At 46.6% G+C, this 21,433-nt stretch overlaps 1 protein-coding gene across 1 annotated transcript in view; it reads right to left on the bottom strand.

Moving 5' to 3' along the window:
• Window positions 1-16,468: 16,468 nt before the first annotated feature.
• The window catches only part of NF1 (neurofibromin 1), a 165,424-nt gene continuing 160,459 nt past the window's right edge, over window positions 16,469-21,433 (bottom strand). The window contains exon 58 of the mRNA XM_077836905.1: window positions 16,469-20,953. Coding sequence (XP_077693031.1) covers window positions 20,811-20,953 — 143 coding nt within the window. The 3' untranslated portion in view covers window positions 16,469-20,810. The remainder of the gene's footprint in view (window positions 20,954-21,433) is intronic.

A 21,433-nucleotide genomic window follows, 5' to 3' on the forward strand; every position in this document is an offset into this window, starting at 1 on the left:
GGCTCGAGTTATCCTCCTCTATTGTCCTTTTGTTATTTGTATTGCAGCAGCACCCAAAGACTCCTGGGCAGAGGTAGACACGGTTCCCACTCAGAGGAGCTTACAAGCTGAATACACAAGGGAGAAGGGGTTGGCAAAAACACAGAGAAGGATGAAGACTTGATGGCTTTTTAGTGTCCTTTATTTAACTTATGTGGGCAGCCATTGGCTCAGGAATGGCAGGAGGCAGCAAGTAAAAAGGGGGGTGAGCAGGGGAGCAGCACAGAAAAGGGGAAGGGGGATGTGGGAAACACATGGATGGGAGCAAGAAAGGTTGCAAGAGGGAGACAGGTCACAGCAAACAGCTAGTCCTCAGGCAGAGGATGATGCCCATCGTTAAATGGGACAAGGCAGTCCTACTTCTGCCTCTAGCATCTGGAGCTGTTACTGTTGCCATTACTGGGATTACCTAGGATCTGGTACCCCTCAAAGATGAGGGTCCTTGAGAGAGGGTTATGCCCCAGACATATCCTGGGAGAGGGAGCCCCAGCTGGGCTTTGCCCTGCCTTGCCTCTTCTGCACTTGGCTGTTATACTGATATGGGGTTTCCGAAGCCCTGGAGGAGATTGGGATGCTCAATTCCTATTAATTTGAATCAGTCAGTTATAGTGGGCATCCACATTCCTTAGACAGACTTAACCCTCTACAGACTGTAAAGCACTTTAACAAAGGGGGTGAAGTAGCACCCTTCCTCATTTTATAGATGAGGAAACTGAGACCCGGCAAAGTTAAATGACTTGAGCTCATGCAGCGATCGATGGAACCAAGGTCCCCGGGGAGCCAGCCTGGGGAGAACATTCACAGGCGTTAGTTAGGATGATAGGAGGAAAAGGTGGGCATTAAGGAGAACTACTGATGCTAGAGCTCAGGAAAAGAACTCGCTGCTCAAGAGTTCACTTACACCCACGGCCTGTGGCAAGGACAATTGTTTGAGACATTTAAAACCAAGCTGCACAAAGCCAGAAGGAAGCACTCAGTATTGGCCCTAACTGTGCTCCCACTGAAGTTGGTGGCAAAGTTAGACTAACCTTGAGTGATTATGAAAATCTCACCCTTATTGTTATACGGAAACAATTTTCCAGTGGCTCTTCCCCCAACCTGACCAGTCTCCCTCGTTTCTCTGATGCTTTCTTTTTTGGACTATCTAAGACAGCTATTTAAAATACAATTTTATATTTCAGATGAGGTGCACACAGAGTTACTCTTGGCCACTTATTGCCCATACTATTTCAATATCCCTAAGGTTGCAGTCGTGAGACGTCTTTCTCCCTTACAGCTTTGAAGCACAAACCTTTATTTGTTCTAACAAGTCTCATAAAAAGAAACACTATTCTAAACTCTCCAAACCGCCCGGTTTCCCTGGGCTTTATTTTCATTGGTGAGCCTCTGAAACGTACTGACAGCCAGCTGAAGAAACAAATCTTGCAACACTTATGGGACGCACCACCTATAAATCAGGAACTTTAGCTGGGGAAAGAAACACAATTGCTTTGAAATAGAGCGGTCACTACCACTCCCCGTAGTATCAGAGTACTGATTGGCTGTAGCTTTTCTGAAAGCCTAATTGTGAATAAAAACAAACACTATATTCCTATCTATGTACTTTACGGCTCTCATCACGGTAGTATCCGAGCAACTCAGAACCATTAATGGATTTATCCTCAGCACACCTGTGTGCTGGGGAAGTATAACCCCCCACTCTTCAGATGGGGACTATGACAGTGCAGATTAGGTGACTTGGCCTAGGTCTCACAGAGTCTGTGGCTGAGGCAGGATTTGAACCCAGGTGTCCTGAATTCATTACACCAGTGGTTTCCAAATTTTGGTGGTTCACATAACACCTTCTTACAAAAATGATGTTTGATGTACCACATACAAATGTCTCCTTTTCGTGCACATTTTAGGCCTTAATAGGCTTGATTTAAGTATTGCCAGATGCTCTAGTAATATAAATGCCTAAGGAAACCTAAGATGTCGATTATAACGCACATATTTAAACACAGCAGGTTTTTAGACAGCACATCAAAAAGAAACCCAGTGAAGCAGCCATTAGTATGATTGTCTTTCAAACTGTGTGTACACAAGGGCAAGGGGCTGCGGTGGTGGGGAGCTGTGTGTACAGGGGCGGGGTGTGTGTATACACACAGGGGAAGGGAGTCTCCAGTGATGGGGTGCATATGTACAGGTCCTGGGGGGCTCTGGTGATGGGAGATGTGTACACGGAAAGGGATGCACGTGTAAGGGGGCTCGTGTACAGGAGCAGGGGGCTCCGGTGAGGCAACTGTACACAGAAAGGGAGGCTCTGGTAAGGGAGACGTGTATACGGGGCAGGGGGGGCCCTTGTTGGGGGGCTGGGCAGGGGGTGCTGGTGGAGGGGTGCTGTGTGTACAGGGGCAGGGGGTGCTGGTAAAGGGGCTGTACCAGGGCAGGGGTGCTAGTAGGGTGGGCTGTACAGGGGCAAGTGTGTGTATGGGGCAGGGTTCTCTGGTGTGGGAGCTGTGTTCACAGGGGGGCTGTGTTCACAGGGGCAGGGGGCTGAGGTCAGGGAGGGCTGGGCACAGGGGCAGTAAGGAGCTGTGTGTATAGGGGCAGGGTGGGGGGCTGCGGTGGTGGGGCTGGGCTGGGGCTCAGGTCAGGGAGGCTGGGCAGAGGGGGACTGTGTGTATAGGGGCAGGGAGGGGGCTGAGGTCGGGGAGGGCTATGTGTATAGGGGCAGGGCAGGGGGCTGGGCACAGGGGCAGGGAGGAGCTGTGTGTATAGGGCAGGGCGGGGCTGAGGTGGGGGGGCTAGGCATGGGGCAGAGGGGCTGTGTGTATAGGGGCAGGGCGGCGGCTGAGGTCAGGGAGGGCTATATGTATAGGGGCAGTGAGGAGCTGTGTGTATAGGGGCAGGACGGGGGCTGCGGTGAGGTGGCTGGGCACAGGGGCAGGGGGGCTGTGTGTATGGGACAGGGCAGGGGCTGCGGTGGGGGGGCTGGGCAGGGGGGCTGGGCACAGGTAAGCTGTGTGTATATGGGCAGGGTGGGGGGCTGCGGTGGGGGGGCTGGGCAGGGGCTCAGGTCGGGGAGGGCTGTGTGTATGGGGCAGGGCGGGGGCTGCGGTGGGGGGAGCTGGGCACAGGGGAGCTGTGTGTATAGGGGCAGGGTGGGGGGCTGTGGTGGGGGGGCTGGGCACAGGGGCTTTGTGTATGGGGCATGCGGGGGGCTGAGGCCGGGGAGGGCTGGGCACAGGGTCAGGGAGCAGCTGTGTGTATAGGGGCAAGGCGGGGGGCTGAGGTCGGGGAAGGCTATGTGTATAGGGGCAGGGAGGAGCTGTGTGTATAGGGGCAGGGCAGAGGTCTCTGGTGAGGGGGCTGGGCACAGGGGCAGGGCGGGTGGCTGAGGTCGGGGACGGCTATATGTATAGGGGCAGGGCGGGGGGCTGGGCACAGGGGCAGGGAGGAGCTGTGTGTATAGGGGCAGGGTGGGGGTCTGCGGTGGGGGGGCTGGGCACAGGGGCAGGGGGGCTGTGTGTATAGGGGCAGGGCGGGGGGCTGAGGTCGGGGAAGGCTATGTGTATAGGGGCAGGGAGGAGCTGTGTGTATAGGGGCAGGGCGGGGGTCTCTGGTGGGGGGGCTGGGCACAGGGGCAGGGCGGGGGGCTGAGGTCGGGGACGGCTATATGTATAGGGGCAGGGCGGGGGGCTGGGCACAGGGGCAGGGGGGCTGTGTGTATAGGGGCAGGGCGGGGGGCTGAGGTCGGGGAAGGCTATGTGTATAGGGGCAGGGAGGAGCTGTGTGTATAGGGGCAGGGCGGGGGTCTCTGGTGGGGGGGCTGGGCACAGGGGCAGGGCGGGGGGCTGAGGTCGGGGACGGCTATATGTATAGGGGCAGGGCGGGGGGCTGGGCACAGGGGCAGGGGGGCTGTGTGTATAGGGGCAGGGCGGGGGGCTGAGGTCGGGGAAGGCTATGTGTATAGGGGCAGGGAGGAGCTGTGTGTATAGGGGCAGGGCGGGGGTCTCTGGTGGGGGGGCTGGGCACAGGGGCAGGGCGGGGGGCTGAGGTCGGGGACGGCTATATGTATAGGGGCAGGGCGGGGGGCTGGGCACAGGGGCAGGGAGGAGCTGTGTGTATAGGGGCAGGGCGGGGGGCTGAGGTCGGGGAGGGCTATGTGTATAGGGGCAGGGAGGAGCTGTGTGTATAGGGGCAGGGGGCCTGTGGTGGGGGGGCTGGGCACAGGGGCAGGGGGGCTGTGTGAATAGGGGCAGGGCGGGGGGCTGAGGTCGGGGAGGGCTATGCGTATAGGGGCAGGGAGGAGCTGTGTGTATAGGGACAGGGGACCTGTGGTGGGGGGCTGGGCACAGGGGCAGGGTCCCAGAGGCGAGGGGCAGACACAGGGGAGCCTTGCCTGGCAGTGGGGACTTTACCTGGGCACCAAGCTGCTCCAAGAGGCCCCTTTTGCTCCTCAGCAGCTCCAGACCCTCCTCAGCAGGGCCCTGAGATGCTGGATAAACTGCTCAGGGTCTCCCCCTGCTGGGGAAAGCTCAGGTCGCAGCCAGCCAGCTGCTCCGAGGCCGAAGAGCCCGGCGGTACCATCCAAGCCGACCCGTCACGCCCACGTGCCCCTGGCGCTGCAGAGGCAGGAGGGAATTCCCCCTGCACGCCAGAGCCAGGCCGCAGCCTGGGCAGCACCGGGGGCCCCTGCTTTGCAGCGGCTTCCTTGCGGGAGGTTTGGATCCCGCAGCTCCGAGCGGCTGGAGGTTTTGCAGCAGCTGTGACCCAGGCACGGCGGCTCTTTGGGATGAGAGCTCTGGTGCTGCTAGATGGGGCCCCCACGTTCCCCTCCAGCTGCATGGCTCGGCGACGCCCGTGCGGAGGGCTCGGCCTAGCAGAAAGGCAGGCACGGCTGCGTGCCCCAGGTCCAGCTGCATAGCCCCAGCGCCCGCCCGCTGAATAAAACCACTCTGCCGGCATGCCCAGCAACTCTCATTCACCACTCTGACTGAATAAGCCCAAGAGGGCATTGTGCCTCTCACCGATTTCCTAGCGGGCCACGGCTTTGAAACTGGGGTGGGGGAGAACCCCTCCTCCTCCCAAACCTAAGAGTCTTTGACCTACCACTTCCAAGAAGCTTGTCTTCCACCACTGGCACCTGTACCACCGTTTGGGGCCCCTTTCCCTAGAGCCTATTGGCTGCGATGCACGGATAGCTAGACAGAGAACATGAAAGCAATTTAAGTGCAAGGAAACCAAGCTAGCAAAACATCCGCAAGTGTGAACTAAAGTAGCAGCTACAAAAGAACAGGAATTCCCGGTGTGGTGCCTTTGTACAAAGTAATTGGTGAGCAGTTCATTGTGGGACTGAAAATAACATCCTATCTTTAAAAAAAATGGGGCTTGAGCGTCCCCAGCTCTTTGACTTTCCCGTCTTTAATGACGGCTTTGCAACGAGCCCATTCTAGAGCGCCTTTGAATGGCTTGAACGGCGGAAATTCACATTTCACCAGGGATAGTCTTCCAGTACTTTGAAGAATATGGACCAAAAAATGGCTGCTGAGCTGAATTAATAGCCTGAGTGAAACTGAGGAGTTGGAGGTTTTTCCAAAGCAGTTTCTTGCAGGTAAAGAGGCGACAATTTTACAGCAAATCATAAGAAAAAAATCTGCCCCATGAGGGTCTGAAGGCATTGCTGCCTCTTCCAACTTTCCAGGGACATCACCTCAAGGGACATGGCTAGGATTGATCCATGAGCATGGAAAGGGACCCAAAAAAGGACTATAGTCATTGCAAATGGATGGGTCTTAAGTGGAAAAGGAATGCAATTGGACACAGCAGGTTGAATTCTCCCATACAATGTGCATATCCCCACATACACTCCAGGGGGAGTTGTGCACACACACATCTGAAGGCAGAATTTAATCCAAAGGCTCCAGCCCAAATTTGGAGACGTGGAAGGTTAAATAGACTGAGCCTGTGACTGGCAGAGATGTTTCTGTTGCATGAGGATTTTTATACTGGACTTCACTAACTAGAGGGAAAGTTATCCATCCGTTTCTGAACAGCTCATCCCAGCAATTGAATCTGTACCTGGGAAGAGCTCCAGACAAGACCAAGGCAACAGAGAGATTTGTTTGTCCAAATATTTCTACCTTGTGGAGTGTAGGCTGATGCTTTGAATCTGAACATGCCCACTGAGAAGTTTATATTGGGTCCATGATAACATTGGGCACATTTACAAGATGTTTAAAAATCAATCACAATTGCCAGCCAACTGCTACAAGAAACGGATCATTCTCCCTTATTATCATGTAGTGACACAAATGACTTTGAAAAGCCTCACTTCCCTGCACAGACAGGATTCTTCCCTTGTCACCTGAAATATTTCCCTTGTTATCCAGTCACTTAGTGTGGTGAAGTAGTTGGAGATAAGTCTAGTCTTAGCTGTGACAATGACACCCTCTGGTTTTGAATGAGTCACAATTTGTTTCCGCTATTTGTGGAGTGAGGATATTTACCCACCTCAGAGGAACTGTGTGAATTTTAATGTGGGTGTTTATGGAGCACTTTGAAGATACAAAGAACTATCAACATGTTAGATCTTATTACAGTCATCAATAGTATCTGCAGGTTTAACATGCAATACCTGGAATGGCTGAGGCTGTATGAAAAGAAGAGTTATTTAGAGATGTGGTAATTTGGATACGTTTATACAAACACACGTCTGAGGGTTTCAGAATAATCAATTTCACATTATGGACTTCTGTGGATTAAAGGAGTACCGCAGGAATTGTGAGTGAGTGAGCATTAAATTAGCATCTCTCCAATTTTATCCCACTACTCACAGAATATAAAATTCTACCACCACATCCAAGACGATATTTAGAGCTCTGAATTCTGAGTCCTCTAACTTCTTCATTTGTAACATTATAGTGGTGTCAGGACCAAGTACAGCAGGGGTTTTTCAATTGTGATTTGTGGAGCACTTACTGGTCAGATGGCACTGTTCTTTCCTCCATGGATCCAGGTGCTAAACTGTATTAAAAGAGAGCTCAAAATAAATTATGGCTTTCCACTTAAGCAGTTACTGTAATTACCATAGTGATGTTACGTGATCACAAATGGAAGGGTCAGTGACCTGTACCAGAGGGAACTGGTCCATGAGAATTGCTATTAAAACATAATCCATATTCTGGTGTATGGTATCAGGGGAAATAATTTAGATTGGGATTAGAGACGCTCTTTGAGAACCAGGTTTCAGAGTAACAGCCGTGTTAGTCTGTATTCGCAAAAAGAAAAGGAGTACTTGTGGCACCTTAGAGACTAACCAATTTATTTGAGCATAAGCTTTCGTGAGCTACAGCTCACTTCATCGGATGCATACTGTGGAAAGTGTAGAAGATCTTTTATACACACAAAGCATTTTGTGAAACGATGAAGCCAACTTAGGTAAAAACTCAGGATGGGGTCTGATACTTTATCTTTATCTTTAAAAAAGATCATATAGGGTGGATCCGTCATCAGAGCAGCTAGTTCTCCCATCCCCCTGGCCGACATAATGGCCACTAGAAATGCAACCTTCATAGAGAGGTGTAGTAACGAGTTTGTAGCTATGGCCTTGAAAGGGGGCCCGGTGAGGAAAGGGAGGCTGAGGTCCCACTGTGGGGCGGGTTTTCTCACTTCTGGAGAGGAGTTGGAGAGGCCCTTTAAGAAGCGTTTAGTGATGGGATGCATGAAAAAGAGAATCCGTTGACTTTATGATGAAATGTTGTGATGTCCAAGGTGGTGTATGTGGATGGAACTCATGGAAAGTCCTATTTGAGTTGCAGTAGATAGTCTAAATAAGAGGTAAGGCGGCTGACACAGGTGCAGTCTGTTTGCGTTGGCACCATGATTCCAATACTTTCCACTTATGTCCGTAGCTGTGTTGGGTAGTTGCTCTACGGCTGTTTAATAACATGTTTTGAACTTCTGTGGAACTTGTCATTTCAGATCCCGAGTGCCATGTAGTAACTAGGCTTTGAGTTTTTGGGGATCTGGATGGAGGATGCGACTTGCATCCTGTGATAGAAGCTGACGCAGAAGAAGGAGCATGCGTGGGGGACAGAACGACATGTGGAGAAGGTAAGGGTATGTGGATTGGTCTTGCTTTATCTTGTGGAGTACATGGGCTAGGAGGGGGGTGGAGGGGAAGGCGTACAGGAAGGCGGCGCTCCACTTGAGGAAGGCGTTGCCTAGAGAATGTTGACCAAGTCCTTTCTGGAGCAGAGCTGGGGGCATTTGGAGTTTTGTGCAGTTGCGAAGAGGCCTATGGTTGAGAACCCACACATCCGGAAAATATGAACCCATGTGTTCAGCTCCCATTCGTGGTCTTGATAAAACTTCCTGCTCAGAGCATCTGCTGTGTTGTTCTGGCAGCCAGGTAGGTACAAAGCTATAACATGGACATTGGCAATGGTGCATCAAACACAAAGACGCATGGCTTCCGTACATAGGGAGCGTGACCAGGCTTTTCCTTGCCTGTTTATGTAGAACATGGTGGCTATATTGTCTGTCAGGATCTGTACCATTTTGTTTTGGATTAGTAGTAGGAAATGAAAACAAGCATTTCAAACTGCTCATAGTTCCAGCAGGTTGATATGAAGCTGGGACTCTGCTGGAGGCCAGCGGGCCCGTACAGACTGTGCCTGGAGATGCACCCCCCAGGCTAGGAAGGATGCATTCGTGGTGATGGTGAGCGCTGATGGATACTGCAGAAACGGCACGCCCCTGCAGACGTTGTCCATATTGGTCCACCATAGCAGGGAGTCCTTGACTGCATTCGGCATTGTGAGGAGTTTGTTTAGGCTGTGCTTGTAGGGAGCATAATTCATTCATAACCAGGCTTGAAGGCACCACATGTGTAGCTTTGCATGTTGGATGGTGAAGGGTGTGGCGGCCATGTGGCTTGGAGTTGTAAGTTCGGGCAGATGCATGCGGGCTGTTGCGCACTGTTAAGATTAAGGCGGTTAGAGTCAGAAAGCGTTTTGTTGGGAGGGAGACAGTTGCTTGGAGGGAATTGAGGTCCGCTCCAATGAATTCCAGGAGTTGGACAGGTGTTAAGGTGGACTTTTGTAAGTTTATTTGAAGTCCTAAGGACTTGAAGAGATCTATCATATATTGGGTGGAATCTATGGCTGCCTGCAGTGTTGCTGCTTTCAGCAGGCAGTCGTCCAAGTATGGGACTATCATTATTTCCTCTCTGCATAGGTAGGCCGCTACTATGGCGAGTACTTTGGAAAATATCTGCAGTGCAGTGGAAAGGCCAAAGGGCAAAACTTTGTCCTGAAAGTGGTCCTGTGCTATTGTGAAGTGCAGGAATTTCCGATGTGAAGGATGGATAGATATATGAAAATATGCGTCCTGTAGGTTGAGGGCTTAGAACCAGTCCACCCTCTCTAATGCTGGGATTATGGTGCCTAGTGAAACCATTTTGAATCTGTGTTTTTACAAACTTGTTGAGTTGCTGTAGATCAAGAATAGGTCTCCAATGTCCTTTTTTTTTTCTGGGTGAGAAATTAGTGGGAATAGAACCCCCTCCCTCTGTACTTGATTGGTACAGGTTCTGCTGCTCCCAGGGATAGGAGATGGTTCAACTCTTCCCGCAGTAGATGGTTGTAAGAGGGGTCCCTGAAGAGGGACAGAGAAGGGGTGGGTGGGTAAGGAGTTTGCAGGTAAGGGGAATGGAGTAACCAGTTTTGATGATTTCTAATACCCATCTGTCCATGTTGATGGACTGCCAGATGGGGTAGAATGGAAGTAGGCAATCTCCAAAAATTTTGCCATTGACAGATGGTGCCAGCAGTGAGAGAGATGGGATTCTCAAACTCTCGATCAGCGCTTCAAATCCGTTGTCTAGAGGTTGACGACTGAGCGGTAGTAGTCGAGGGAGCAGATTGTCTTCTCCTTGAAGTTTTCTGTTTCTGCCCCTGCTGTCGTAATACCTATTCCGTTGAGTATACGAAGGGGGTCGGAACGATTGAGGAGTTTGGTAAGTGGTATGTCATCTCTTGTTCCTAGGTGTGTGGCTGCCCAGAGACTGTAAGGTGGCCCTCGAGTCTTTCAGGGTATGCAATGACTCGTCTGTCCTGTCCGCTAAGAGTTTGGCACCTTTGAATCATACAATAACAGAGTTGGAAGGGACCTCTGGAGGCCATCTAGTCCAACCTCCTGCCCAGAGCAGGACCAATCCCAACTAAATCATCCCAGCCAGGGCTTTGTCAAGCCTGACCTTAAAAACTTCTAAGGAAGGAGATTCCACCACCTCCCTAGGTAACGCATTCCAGTGTTTCACCACCCTCCTAGTGAAAAAGTTTTTCCTAATATCCAACCTAAACCTCCCCCACTGCAACTTGGGACCATTACTCCTTTTCCTGTCATCACTGAGAATAGTCTAGATCCATCCTCTTTGGATCCACATTTCAGGCAGTTAAAAGCAGCTATCAAATCCCCCCTCATTCTTCTCTTCCGTAGACTAAACAATCCCAGTTCCCTCAGCCTCTCCTCATAACTCATGTGTTCCAGTCCCCTAACCATTTTTGTTGCCCTTTGATGGACTCTCCAATTTCTCCACATCCTTCTTGTAGTGTGGGGCCCAAAACTGGACACAGTACTCCAGATGAGGCCTCACCAATGTCGAATAGAGGGGAACGATCACGTCCCTCGATCTGCTGGCAATGCCCCTACTTATACACCCCAAAATGCCATTGGCCTTCTTGGTAACAAGGACACACTGTTGACTCATACGCAGCTTCTCGTCCACTGTCACCCCTAGGTCCTTCTCTGCAGAACTGCTGCCTAGCCATTCACTAGTCACTAGTCTGTAGCGGTGCATTGGATTCTTCCGTCCTAAGTGCAGGACTCTGCACTTGTCCTTGTTGAACCTCGTCAGATTTCTTTTGGCCCAATCCTCCAATTTGTCTAGGTCCCTCTGTATCCTATCCCTACCCTCCAGTGTATCTACCACTCCTCCCAGTTTAGTGTCATCCGCAAACTTGCTGAGAGTGCAAACCACACCATCCTCCAGATCATTTATGAAGATATTGAACAAAACCGGCCCAAGGACCAACCCTTGGGGCACTCCGCTAGATACTGGCTGCCAACTAGACATGGAGCCATTGATCACTACCCGTTGAGCCAGACAATCTAGCCAACTTTCTACCCACTTTGTAGTGCATCCATCCAGCCCATACTACTTTAACTTGCTGACAAGAATACCGTGGGAGACCATGTCAAAAGCTTTGCTAAAGTCGAGGAATAACACGTCCACTGCTTTCCCTTCATCCACAGAACCAGTTATCTCATCATAGAAGGCAATTAGATTAGTTAGGCATGACTTTCCCTTGGTGAATCCATGCTGACTGTTCCTGATCACTTTCCTCTCCTCTAAGTGCTTCAGAATTGATTCCTTGAGGAACTGCTCCATGATTTTCCGGGGACTGAGGTGAGGCTGACCGGCCTGTAGTTCCCAGGATCATCCTTCTTCCCTTTTTTAAAGATGGGCACTACATTAGCCTTCTTCCAATCTTCCGGGACTTCCCCTGATCGCCATGAGTTTTCAAAGATAATGGCCAATGGCTCTGCAATCACATCCGCCAATTCCTTTAGCACTCTCAGATGCAACGCATCCGGCCCCATGGACTTGTGCACATCCAGTTTTTCTAAATAGTCCCGAACCACTTCTTCCTTCACAGAGGGCTGGCCACCTCCTCCCCATGCTGTGCTGCCCAGTGCAATAGTCTGGGAGCTGACCTTGTTTGTGAAGACAGAGGCAAAAAAAGCATTGAGTACGTTAGCTTTTTCCACATCCTCTGTCACTAGGTTGCCTCCCTCATTTAGTAAGGGGCCCACACTTTCCTTGGCTTTCTTCTTATTGCCAACATACCTGAAGAAAGCCTTCTTGTTACTCTTAACATCCCTCGCTAGCTGCAACTCCAGGTGTGATTTAGCCTTCCTGATTCCATTCCTACATGCCCGAGCAATATTTATATACTCATCCCTAGTCATTTGTCCAATCTTCCACTTCTTGTAAGCCTCTTTTTTGTGCTTGAGATCAGCGAGGATCTCACTGTTAAGCCAAGCTGGTCGCCTGCCATATTTACTATTCTTTCTACACATTGGGATGGTTTGTCCCTGTAACCTAAATAAGGATTCTTTAAAATACAGCCAGCTCTCCTGGACTCCTTTCCCCCTCATGTTATTCTCCCAGGGGATCTTGCCCATCAGTTCCCTGAGGGAGTCAAAGTCTGGTTTTCTGAAGTCCAGGGTCCGTATTCTGCTGCTTTCCTTTATTCCTTGTGTCAGGATCCTGAACTCGACCATCTCATGGTCACTGCCTCTCAGGTTCCCATCCACTTTTGCTTCCCCTACTAATTCTTCCCAGTTTGTGAGCAGCAGGTCAAGAAGAGCTCCACCCCTAGTTGGTTCCTCCAGCACTTGCACCAGAAAATTGTCCCCTACAGTTTCCAAAAACTTCCTGGATTGTCTGTGCACCGCTGTATTGCTCTCCCAGCAGATATCAGGATGATTGAAGTCGCCCATGAGAACCAAGGCGTGCCATCTAGTGGCTTCTGCGACTTGCCAGAAGAAAGCCTCATCCACCTCATCCCCCTGGTCTGGTGGTTTATAGACTCCCATCACGACATCACCCTTGTTGCTCAGGCTTCTAAACTTAATCCAGAGACTCTCAGGTTTTTCTGCAGTTTCATACTTGAGCTCGGAGCAGTCATACTGCTCCCTTACATACCGTGCAACTCCCCCACCTTTTCTGGCCTCCCTGTCCTTCCTGAACAGTTTATACCCATCCATGACAGTACTCCAGTCATGCGAGTTATCCCACCAAGTCTTTGAAAGGTAAGTCTTCTATGGTGGACTGCACTGGCTTTGGGAAACCGGATAGATGAAGCCAGGAGGCTCTCCTCATAACAACTGCTGTTGCTATGGATCTTCCTGTGGAATCAGCAGAGTCAAGGGCAGCTTGGAGAGCTGTTCTGGTGATAGGTTGGTCCTCTGTGATGAATGCTTTGTATTGATCATTTTTGTCATCTGGAATAAAGTTTATAAATTCCGAGAGACTTGTGTAATTATTGTGATCGTATTCTGGCATATTAGGGCTTCATAGCTGGCAATTCTCAATTGTAATGTCACAGCAAAGTATGCTTTACAGCTCAATAGGTCGAGACGTTTCCAGTCTTTATCATACAGGGTGTTTCTATAATATTGTTGTTTACCCTGTTCATTCAACGTGTCGATAACGAGTGAGTTCAGCGTTGGAAGTGAGAAAAGGAATTCAGTGTCCTTGGCTGGCACATAATACTTCTTATCAGACCTTTTACAGGTAGGTGGAATCGAATCAACTTCACAGGGTCCATAATTGCATCATTCATGGGAAGGGTGATACTGGATGAAGTGGACATGTGTAGTATGTACACTAGCTTGTGGCGAGATTCCTGGACCTCTTCCAGAGAGATGTCTAGGGAAGTGGCCACTCTCTTGTAAAGTTCCTGAAACTGCTTGATATCATCTGCAGTGGTGGGAGGTGGAGGCATAATCGTGTCATCTGGTGAGGAAGATGACAATTGAATGTCAGCTGGTTTGTCTGGGTCCGAGAATTGCTCCTGTTCTTTAGCCCTATGTTCTGAGACAGCAGAAGGTGCCTTTGATGGCCATACGGGTGGTTGAGGTGCCCCAGTTGTGGGCAGAGTGGTGGGTACTCCCTTTTGTGTATATGTAGCTCATGGCTGCCAGAATGGCCATTGCAGTTGGAAGGGCATGGTGGGCATCCAGGGGTGGCCATACCAGGGTTGATTTGTAAAGTTTACAGGGAAGCCCATGCTTGGTAGGGCCTGTGTAGTGGGTGTAGACACAGGAGAGGAAAGATGGGGCGAGTGCCATATATCCTCCTCTGCATCGTCCTCCCCCTAAAGAACTACATTGAAAGCTGTGGAGAGCTGGGCTGGCTAAGTACTGGGGTACCATCGGTGCAGAGGAGACTGCAGTACCGATGAGACTGGTAAGTCTGTATGACAGAGGAACTGCTGTGACGTGCACGGTCTCGGTGCCGGTGGAGCTCAGTACAGTGTGTTGGAGTGAGCTGATCGGCACAGTACCAGCAGAAGTTGGCAGCATTAGCACAGGTATACTTGCTACCGATGGCCTTTGCTGTTGTCAGTGCCGCAGCATGGGGTTTCACTTTCCCCTTAGCACCTGTGACAGAGCTCAACTGCTTAGGAGCTCTGGGTTTCTCAGTACCGTCGGTACCAGAGGGATCTGGTCTGTTGATATGGCCGGTGTGGTTAGGGTGACCAGACAGCAAGTTTGAAAAACTGGGATGGGGTGGGGGGTAATAGGCACCTATACAAGACAAAGCCCCAAATATTGGGACTGTCCCTATAAAATCGGGACATCTGGTCACCCTAGGTGTGGTCAATACTGGGAGCATTTGGCCTCTATCGGAGCGCTTTTTCTTGGTCGACTCCAAAGCTGGGGACGTGGTGCCGTTTCTTTGCTACCTTCTTGGCAGGCTGTTCAGGATCTTTTCCCCTGAAAGAGGAGCCTTTCTCTGAGGCAGCAGTCGGCGATTTCTGGCCAAGAGAGGTTCGTACCTCAGGCTCAGATGCTGGGCGAAGAGATTTCTCCATGAGAAGTTTTACTTGTAAATCCCTTGCCTTTCTCGTGCGGGCTTTCCAGTTTTGACAGTACGAGCACTTTCGCAGTATATGTCTCTCACTGAGACAGTGGACGCACTGAATGTCCGTCTGAGAGGGGTATTGAAAGCTGGCAGTTAGTCTAGCGTTTAAAGCCTGGGGAGCCAGGCATGCCCCGGGGGAGCTTATTCTCTCAGTGATGTGGCAAGATAGAAGAGGAAAGTGCCACTGCGATCAGCAAAAACTCAAAAACTTACAGTCCTATGAGGAATTTTTAATTTTTTTTTAAGACAGGGATAAGGTAGGAAGGGAAAATAGTCTATTGTATTCTAACTAAGAACTAGGAACTACTGCTAAAGGGACAGGAAAAAGATTATTTCTAGCTGTGAGGCCCTGCAGAGTGCTCCGAGTCAAGCCAATGGTGGTAGAGAAGGAACTGGGGGCAAGAGAGGGTGCGAGGTGTTGGTCGCACAGCGCTAGTTAACCGCCTGAAGCAGTGCGAGACGGAGACTGCTCATGTGCGGCCCAACCGGGGCACTGCTAACTTAAATCTCTGGCTACGAGCACAGGGGTACAACACCACCAAAAGTGGAGCACCCACAGAGACACCACTCAAAGAAGAACTTGCTCCTATCTTTTGGCCCCTGAAGAGCACAATTTTCACTATCACTAGCCAGAGGTAGCTTGCTTTGCCCTGCACCATAGCAGTTTTACATGGGGGGGGGAGGAGGGGGAAAATACAGCAAGTGCACATGTCTATAATTAACCAGACTAATAACGATGCTAGTTTAAAAAGGGACTGGAAAATATGGCATTACTGCTCTCTCATTTTGGATACCAAATTAGGGAAACCCAACCCCCTACAAAAACATCTTCAGAAACTGCTACTCTTTCACGCAGTCCCACCTGTTGGCGAGGGCAGCATTCTGCATTACAAAAATCAGTAGATCTATATTGTGTGCGCACATGCATGAACGTGTGGTAGAGTGTATAAATATATTCTTCACTGATCTAGGGTCAAATGATGTAATGTTTAGTTTGCAGCAACTATCAAGTGTGTGAATATGTTCTCTGACATCTTTTACCAATTCAGAAAAAAGGCCGAATATAAGCATTTATACATTTTAAACTAGAAAGTAATATTTTCACATGGAAGAAAACAGACTCAATTATAATTAAGCTGCTGCCACAAAAGTTGCCTTTAACTGATACTTAATTCATACTTGAAATTCCAGGCTTCTAAAATAAGCTTGAATAGACAGACTATACTGTAAGATTTTTTTAGAAAGACTAAGCAGCCACCTTTAGTTATTAAAAAACTAAATTTACATTTAAAAATGAATGGATTTGAAATACTGAGCTATTTAAATGATAAACTGATTTTGACTGATGTGAGGTGACATGAATTGCTCTGCTACTAGATATTAGCCATCTTTTAAGTCAATAGGAGTTGTTCACGCTTAACAGAGGGCAGAATTTGGAACAATTAGTTTAACCATGATCTAGAAACAAACAATTATGGAGAAAAAGCATTCAGCAATATTCACAGCCACAAATCCACATCACCAGCTTTAAACACGATTGTGGACTTCCCCACTGAAGTCAGCAGAAGAATCCTTCTGACCTTGATGAGCTTTAGGTTCTTGGTTCACACCCACCTCTAGCTTCCAAAAGAATAAAACAAATCCCAGTACCCTGAGGGACAAGAAAATGATGAGAATAAAAAGGTCAGCCGTGAACCCTAGCAGCCAATGACCCCCAAACAACTCAAAGCAGGTTGAATTTACATTTTACTTCAAAAAAAGGGAAGTACATACATGAGGGGAAAATAGGGTGAACAACAATTATTTGAAACTATGATTTCTACAGTTTTTACCTACAAGTTACCAACTGTGTTCGAGTCAGCAGGATTCTCACTGGCTGCTGCACGCTTGCTTACAATAGTAACAGGATTGTAAATCAAGGAAACATTTTTGAAGTTGAGGCCCAAATGGAAATAGTAAGTTATCGTACACCGTGTACGTTTATCGTACACAGCATTTTTTCTTCTTTAAATGACAACGCACCAGCAGGAAGGAGAAGTAGTAGTTAACAATTACTAACACTAGAATAATCAAATTTGTATGTTATACATATACAGCAACTAACTGCTTTACAAAAAAGCAAAATAATACAATATATTGTCACATGTATTTACAGTGTAGTAAATATACTTTGTCAAATTTTACACAAAATCTATTTACAGGTGATATACTGCATTAAAAAAAAGTGTGGCCAACACTAAAAGTGACTGTCTGTGGTAAGTCTGTTGCATAACATTAAGACGTGCTTCATTACATCTGAAAAATATTAACCTTAGAATGAAACAGAAAAAGCCCTAAAAGCTACAAACCAATTAGGAATAGAGCACTGGCACTTTCCCAAATGCTCAGTCCACAAAATACTTATTTGAAATGTTTCCTTTTCATGGAAAATAAATTGCATGCACATTAAAGCAGAAGCGTTGGTATAATTAACAGGTAGGTTATGCACTATTAAAATACTACCGAGTTAACTTTAAGTCAGGGAAAATACAAACACAAACAATAAAATGTCAATCGTCTTTACAGTACTTAATGTGGTTAATGCATAATGGATAAACATGCTCTAAAACAGGGGTGTCAAACGTACGGTCCCCGTGATGTATTTATGTGGTCCGCATGTCAGATTCAGAGTCTCCAAAATCTAAGCTTTCCCGTAAATCAAAGTGTCTAGGCCCCATGGCTGCAGAGATCACCTTAAAATGTGAACAGAGTGTAACCAATGCAGTGACGGCTGCTGAGTCTGCAGCTGTCTGAAACAATGACTCAGAGGTGTGAACTCCTCCATTCCCTGTTAATCAGACTGGAATATCAAAGGCTCAGTGATTATACTTCAGGCTCATCATTAACTATTTAATCACTAAAAGAAAAGGAGTACTTGTGGCACCTTACAGACTAACCAATTTATTTGAGCATAAGCTTTCGTGAGCTACAGCTCACTTCATCACTAACCATTTTAGTAAAAGGAATGGGTGCCAGGGGGAGGGAATGAAGCACACTGTGTTAGGAAGTGGCAGTTGCCCCAGCGAATGAAATGCAGAGAGAAGGGCAGAAGACTCAAAGACAAGGGGGGGGGGGGCGCGACACAGAAAGAAAGGAGAATAAGGAATTAAGAAAGAACATGAGAAAGAAAAAGACAAAAATAGCAGTGGAGAGCAGATTTTACTGGGGAGCAGATTTTCTGAGTGAAGAATGTGACAATAAGGCACTGAACAAATAACTTATCACTAGATAGTTAGTCACTATATAAAGACCATGATCTCTTTGCAACCCTCCGACCAACATTGGTGGCTGTTCCACTGTACAATATGGGGGAGTATATGGTCCTGAATGTATACGATGGCCCACAAACTAGAATAAACCATAGAATACAGCCTTCTCCTCCAAATGAGTTTGGCACCCCTGCTCTAGAAGGTTCAGATCTTCTGACCCAACTCAATGGTAGAAATGTTAAGACAATCCCTCCCACCCAATGACATTTACTAAGGTGAGTTACTTATTGCCTATCTTACATGAAATCAGTTTTGGTCAAGTGGGTACTGAGACACTCCTGCGGTTCTCACATGAAAGATAATTTTGATCACTGTATTTTGATTTCACAACATACACATTTGAAATGCACACTTTTTATGAATTCCAATTTCGTCAGGCAATCTCAAAACATTGGAAAAGGTAGTTTTAAATACACTCAACCCAATCCAAACTGATTTGGTAATAAACATGAAAAATGCAGTATTTTTGAAAATTAGCTCACCAGGGAAACTGAAAGAGCAAAAAGCTTCTATTTTGTAACAGCATATTACCTTTAAAAGATTTCCCAGCCTTATGGTGAGAAAAAATATATTAGTGAGTTTTCTTTAGGATTCATAATCTTTAACAAAACTGAACACTTAGAAAACTGACAAGGCTAGAATGAGCTTGATTCAATATGATCAAGGTTTTAAACGGACAGATTTTGAAACTGACTACTACACAATTGGATGTACTAGATGGAAGAGATTTTATCTGTGATATCCAAGGTTATGAATGCATAGCAGCTTAGTACCTGGCATTGGTCATTGCTCTATTCCTAAATTCAGTTCTATCCTCATAATCCATTTCATACATAGCTTTTGTAGAATTTTAATAATTAAGTTTCTACTGCAGCTCCTACATGATCAAGAATAAAAAAAGTTTGGTTAATTGCACAAGTCTTCAATATTTTCCAACATATCTAGTTCAAGATAACTACTAATTCTAAGTTTTCCTCTTATTTTGGCAAACTATTTGCATATTAAGTTTGTGTTCATAGTTTTTCCAGGACTGTAAACAAATTAAAAAAATTAAATTGTTATTTTCTGAATCAATACAATAAAGGCAAATTTTTATTTACATAAACATGTTACACTGTTACTGTGTGAATAAATGTGAATAATGTGCTATATCAATACAATCTGAACACTTAATTGTACCATTCTCTATTAATTTAGCTGTGGAGTTTGATTTACTGAAAGCCACTACTGAAATCGCACTATGGGAGGTGTTTTTGTTTTTTAATACGATCTACTTTTTTCTTTAAATTTTTCTTTAAATTTTTTCATAAATTGCTAAATCCTAACATACAACAGGGACCACCTGGCATTAACAGTAGATATATTTAGCCCTAAAATGAGCACCCAGATGACATGCCCTCCTTTGTCAGAATTTATATTTACCTCTGAGATCAAAATGTTCCGCATGTTTTTAGTCCATAAAGATAGTATTTGTAGCACTTTGTGCTGCTTCATTACATATCATTCAACATAGCAGCATATTATCACAGTCATCCATTGTTAATATACTACTGTAAGTTGATGAATCTTTCACAGTGCTAGAAAGCAATTTCAGTTTACTTCTTATAAACCCAAAACATAATTTTTGCAAATTAAAAAAAAAAATTGAAAATTCTTCTATAAAAATTTGAGAGAAATGTCTATGCTGATGGCAGAAATTGCATTGCAAACATTCATACAAAACCTGTCTGACAAAGATGTCAGCTATTTTTAAATTCATGTACCATTTTGCACTGAAGTGAACATTAATGATTTTGTATCATTGCTTGGGCAGCACACAAGCAGCTTTGCCAAACACAATTCTGAGGGAGTTGAAAGTTACTTCAGACAACTTTCCCAAACAGTTATTCTGCCAGGAATTTCTTGAAGGTGCATAAAATTGGTGGAAAGGGCAAAAGTAACACATAGGATATGTGGTAACATAAAAAGTAATACATTTTTCAAGCAGCTACTAAGAGAGCATAATTAATAGTCAGTTCTTGATGATTTGCTTTTTCTCTACACATCCATTTCTTTTAGTGCAGTCAAAGTTCAGCAAAAAATAAATGTACTTTGGAAAAAGTCAGTTTGTCCAGTCTGGTCCATATACAGTCCTAAATATATGAAGCTACGTTCTGGCAAATGAAGAGACAAGTGGCCTCCTCGTCCTCTTAAATTTATTGCTAATTACTAAAGATTTAATTTATCAACCACCTCTGGTTAGGTTTACTGCACTGTGGCTAATTTCAAGGTTACTTTTAAGTATGGTAAAAAAAAGTCCACAGCTAAAAATCTGAAGGGTTTGAATTAACAAGGATTATAGTACTTCCCCGGCTCATGAAGCCATTAACTTGAAAAGTGTGCAAAACAGGATTAAACAGTAACACTTTTCTTTAAAGAAGAAACTAACAAGGCATATAACAGAAGCAAGGTAAAACCGTCTATGAGAAATGGCTTTCATATTTGGACAGCGACTGTACTGCACTGTAAAGAATTCCATACTTCATTCATCTAAGAAGTTCTTCAGGATCTACAAATGGTTCCGTTGAATGGTTCTGAAATACTGGCTTAAACCAAAAAAACAGAAGAAAAGAAGGCATTAAAATTCAGGCAATGTTTTAAGAGTTGATCATCTGGCAACATGGCTGGTGGGATGGGAACGTTAAGAATTAAGTGCAGCATCACAACTGGTGGAGGGCCACTAGTGAAGCCCAGGTACATAAGTCAGTTAAAAAAAAAAAGCTTCACACTATCTTTTTAGAGCTGTGACGTTTGAAACTGCCAGCGCTTCGCTGCTTTTGCACTTGACTTGCGGACCCATGGCGTGTCCTCCCGCTGTTGGAGTGTCCTGTGGTGGGGGAGAGTTCGACATTCTCCTTGTCAATTCCTGATGGGAAATAAAGGGGACACAACATTACTTTCCTGAGGCTACGATTCTCAGTTCCATTTATCTTGTAATTTAATATTTTAAAGACAGGTTTGTCCTCAGTTAAATTGGTCACCAAGAAGTCATTTAAGAATTTTAATGGCAGAAAAAATGAAACATTCTGTATACTTGAAATAACAAAGTTGCAGAAAAAAGATAAGAGAAATAAGAATTACTGCAGGTGAAGCTAGAAGCAGGCAGGCCTTAACTGAATGGTAACTACCACAGAAGAGAGCATCTTCAACACAAACCTTACCCTAACTCTCCAGGAGAGGTCACCATCCAATCATCTACAATTGCTCGCATCTCTCCACACACTCTAATCACGCTGAACTGAGCAAAATTAACATTGCAAATACCAAGCCAATAAAATTGCACTAGGAGCGCCACAGGCTTCTTAGATATATGAGACAGTCAAGAGGAGTCTACTATTTCAATCTT

The sequence above is a fragment of the Eretmochelys imbricata genome, chromosome 17 (genome assembly GCF_965152235.1).
Source record: "Eretmochelys imbricata isolate rEreImb1 chromosome 17, rEreImb1.hap1, whole genome shotgun sequence".
Classification (NCBI taxonomy): Eukaryota; Metazoa; Chordata; order Testudines; family Cheloniidae; genus Eretmochelys; species Eretmochelys imbricata.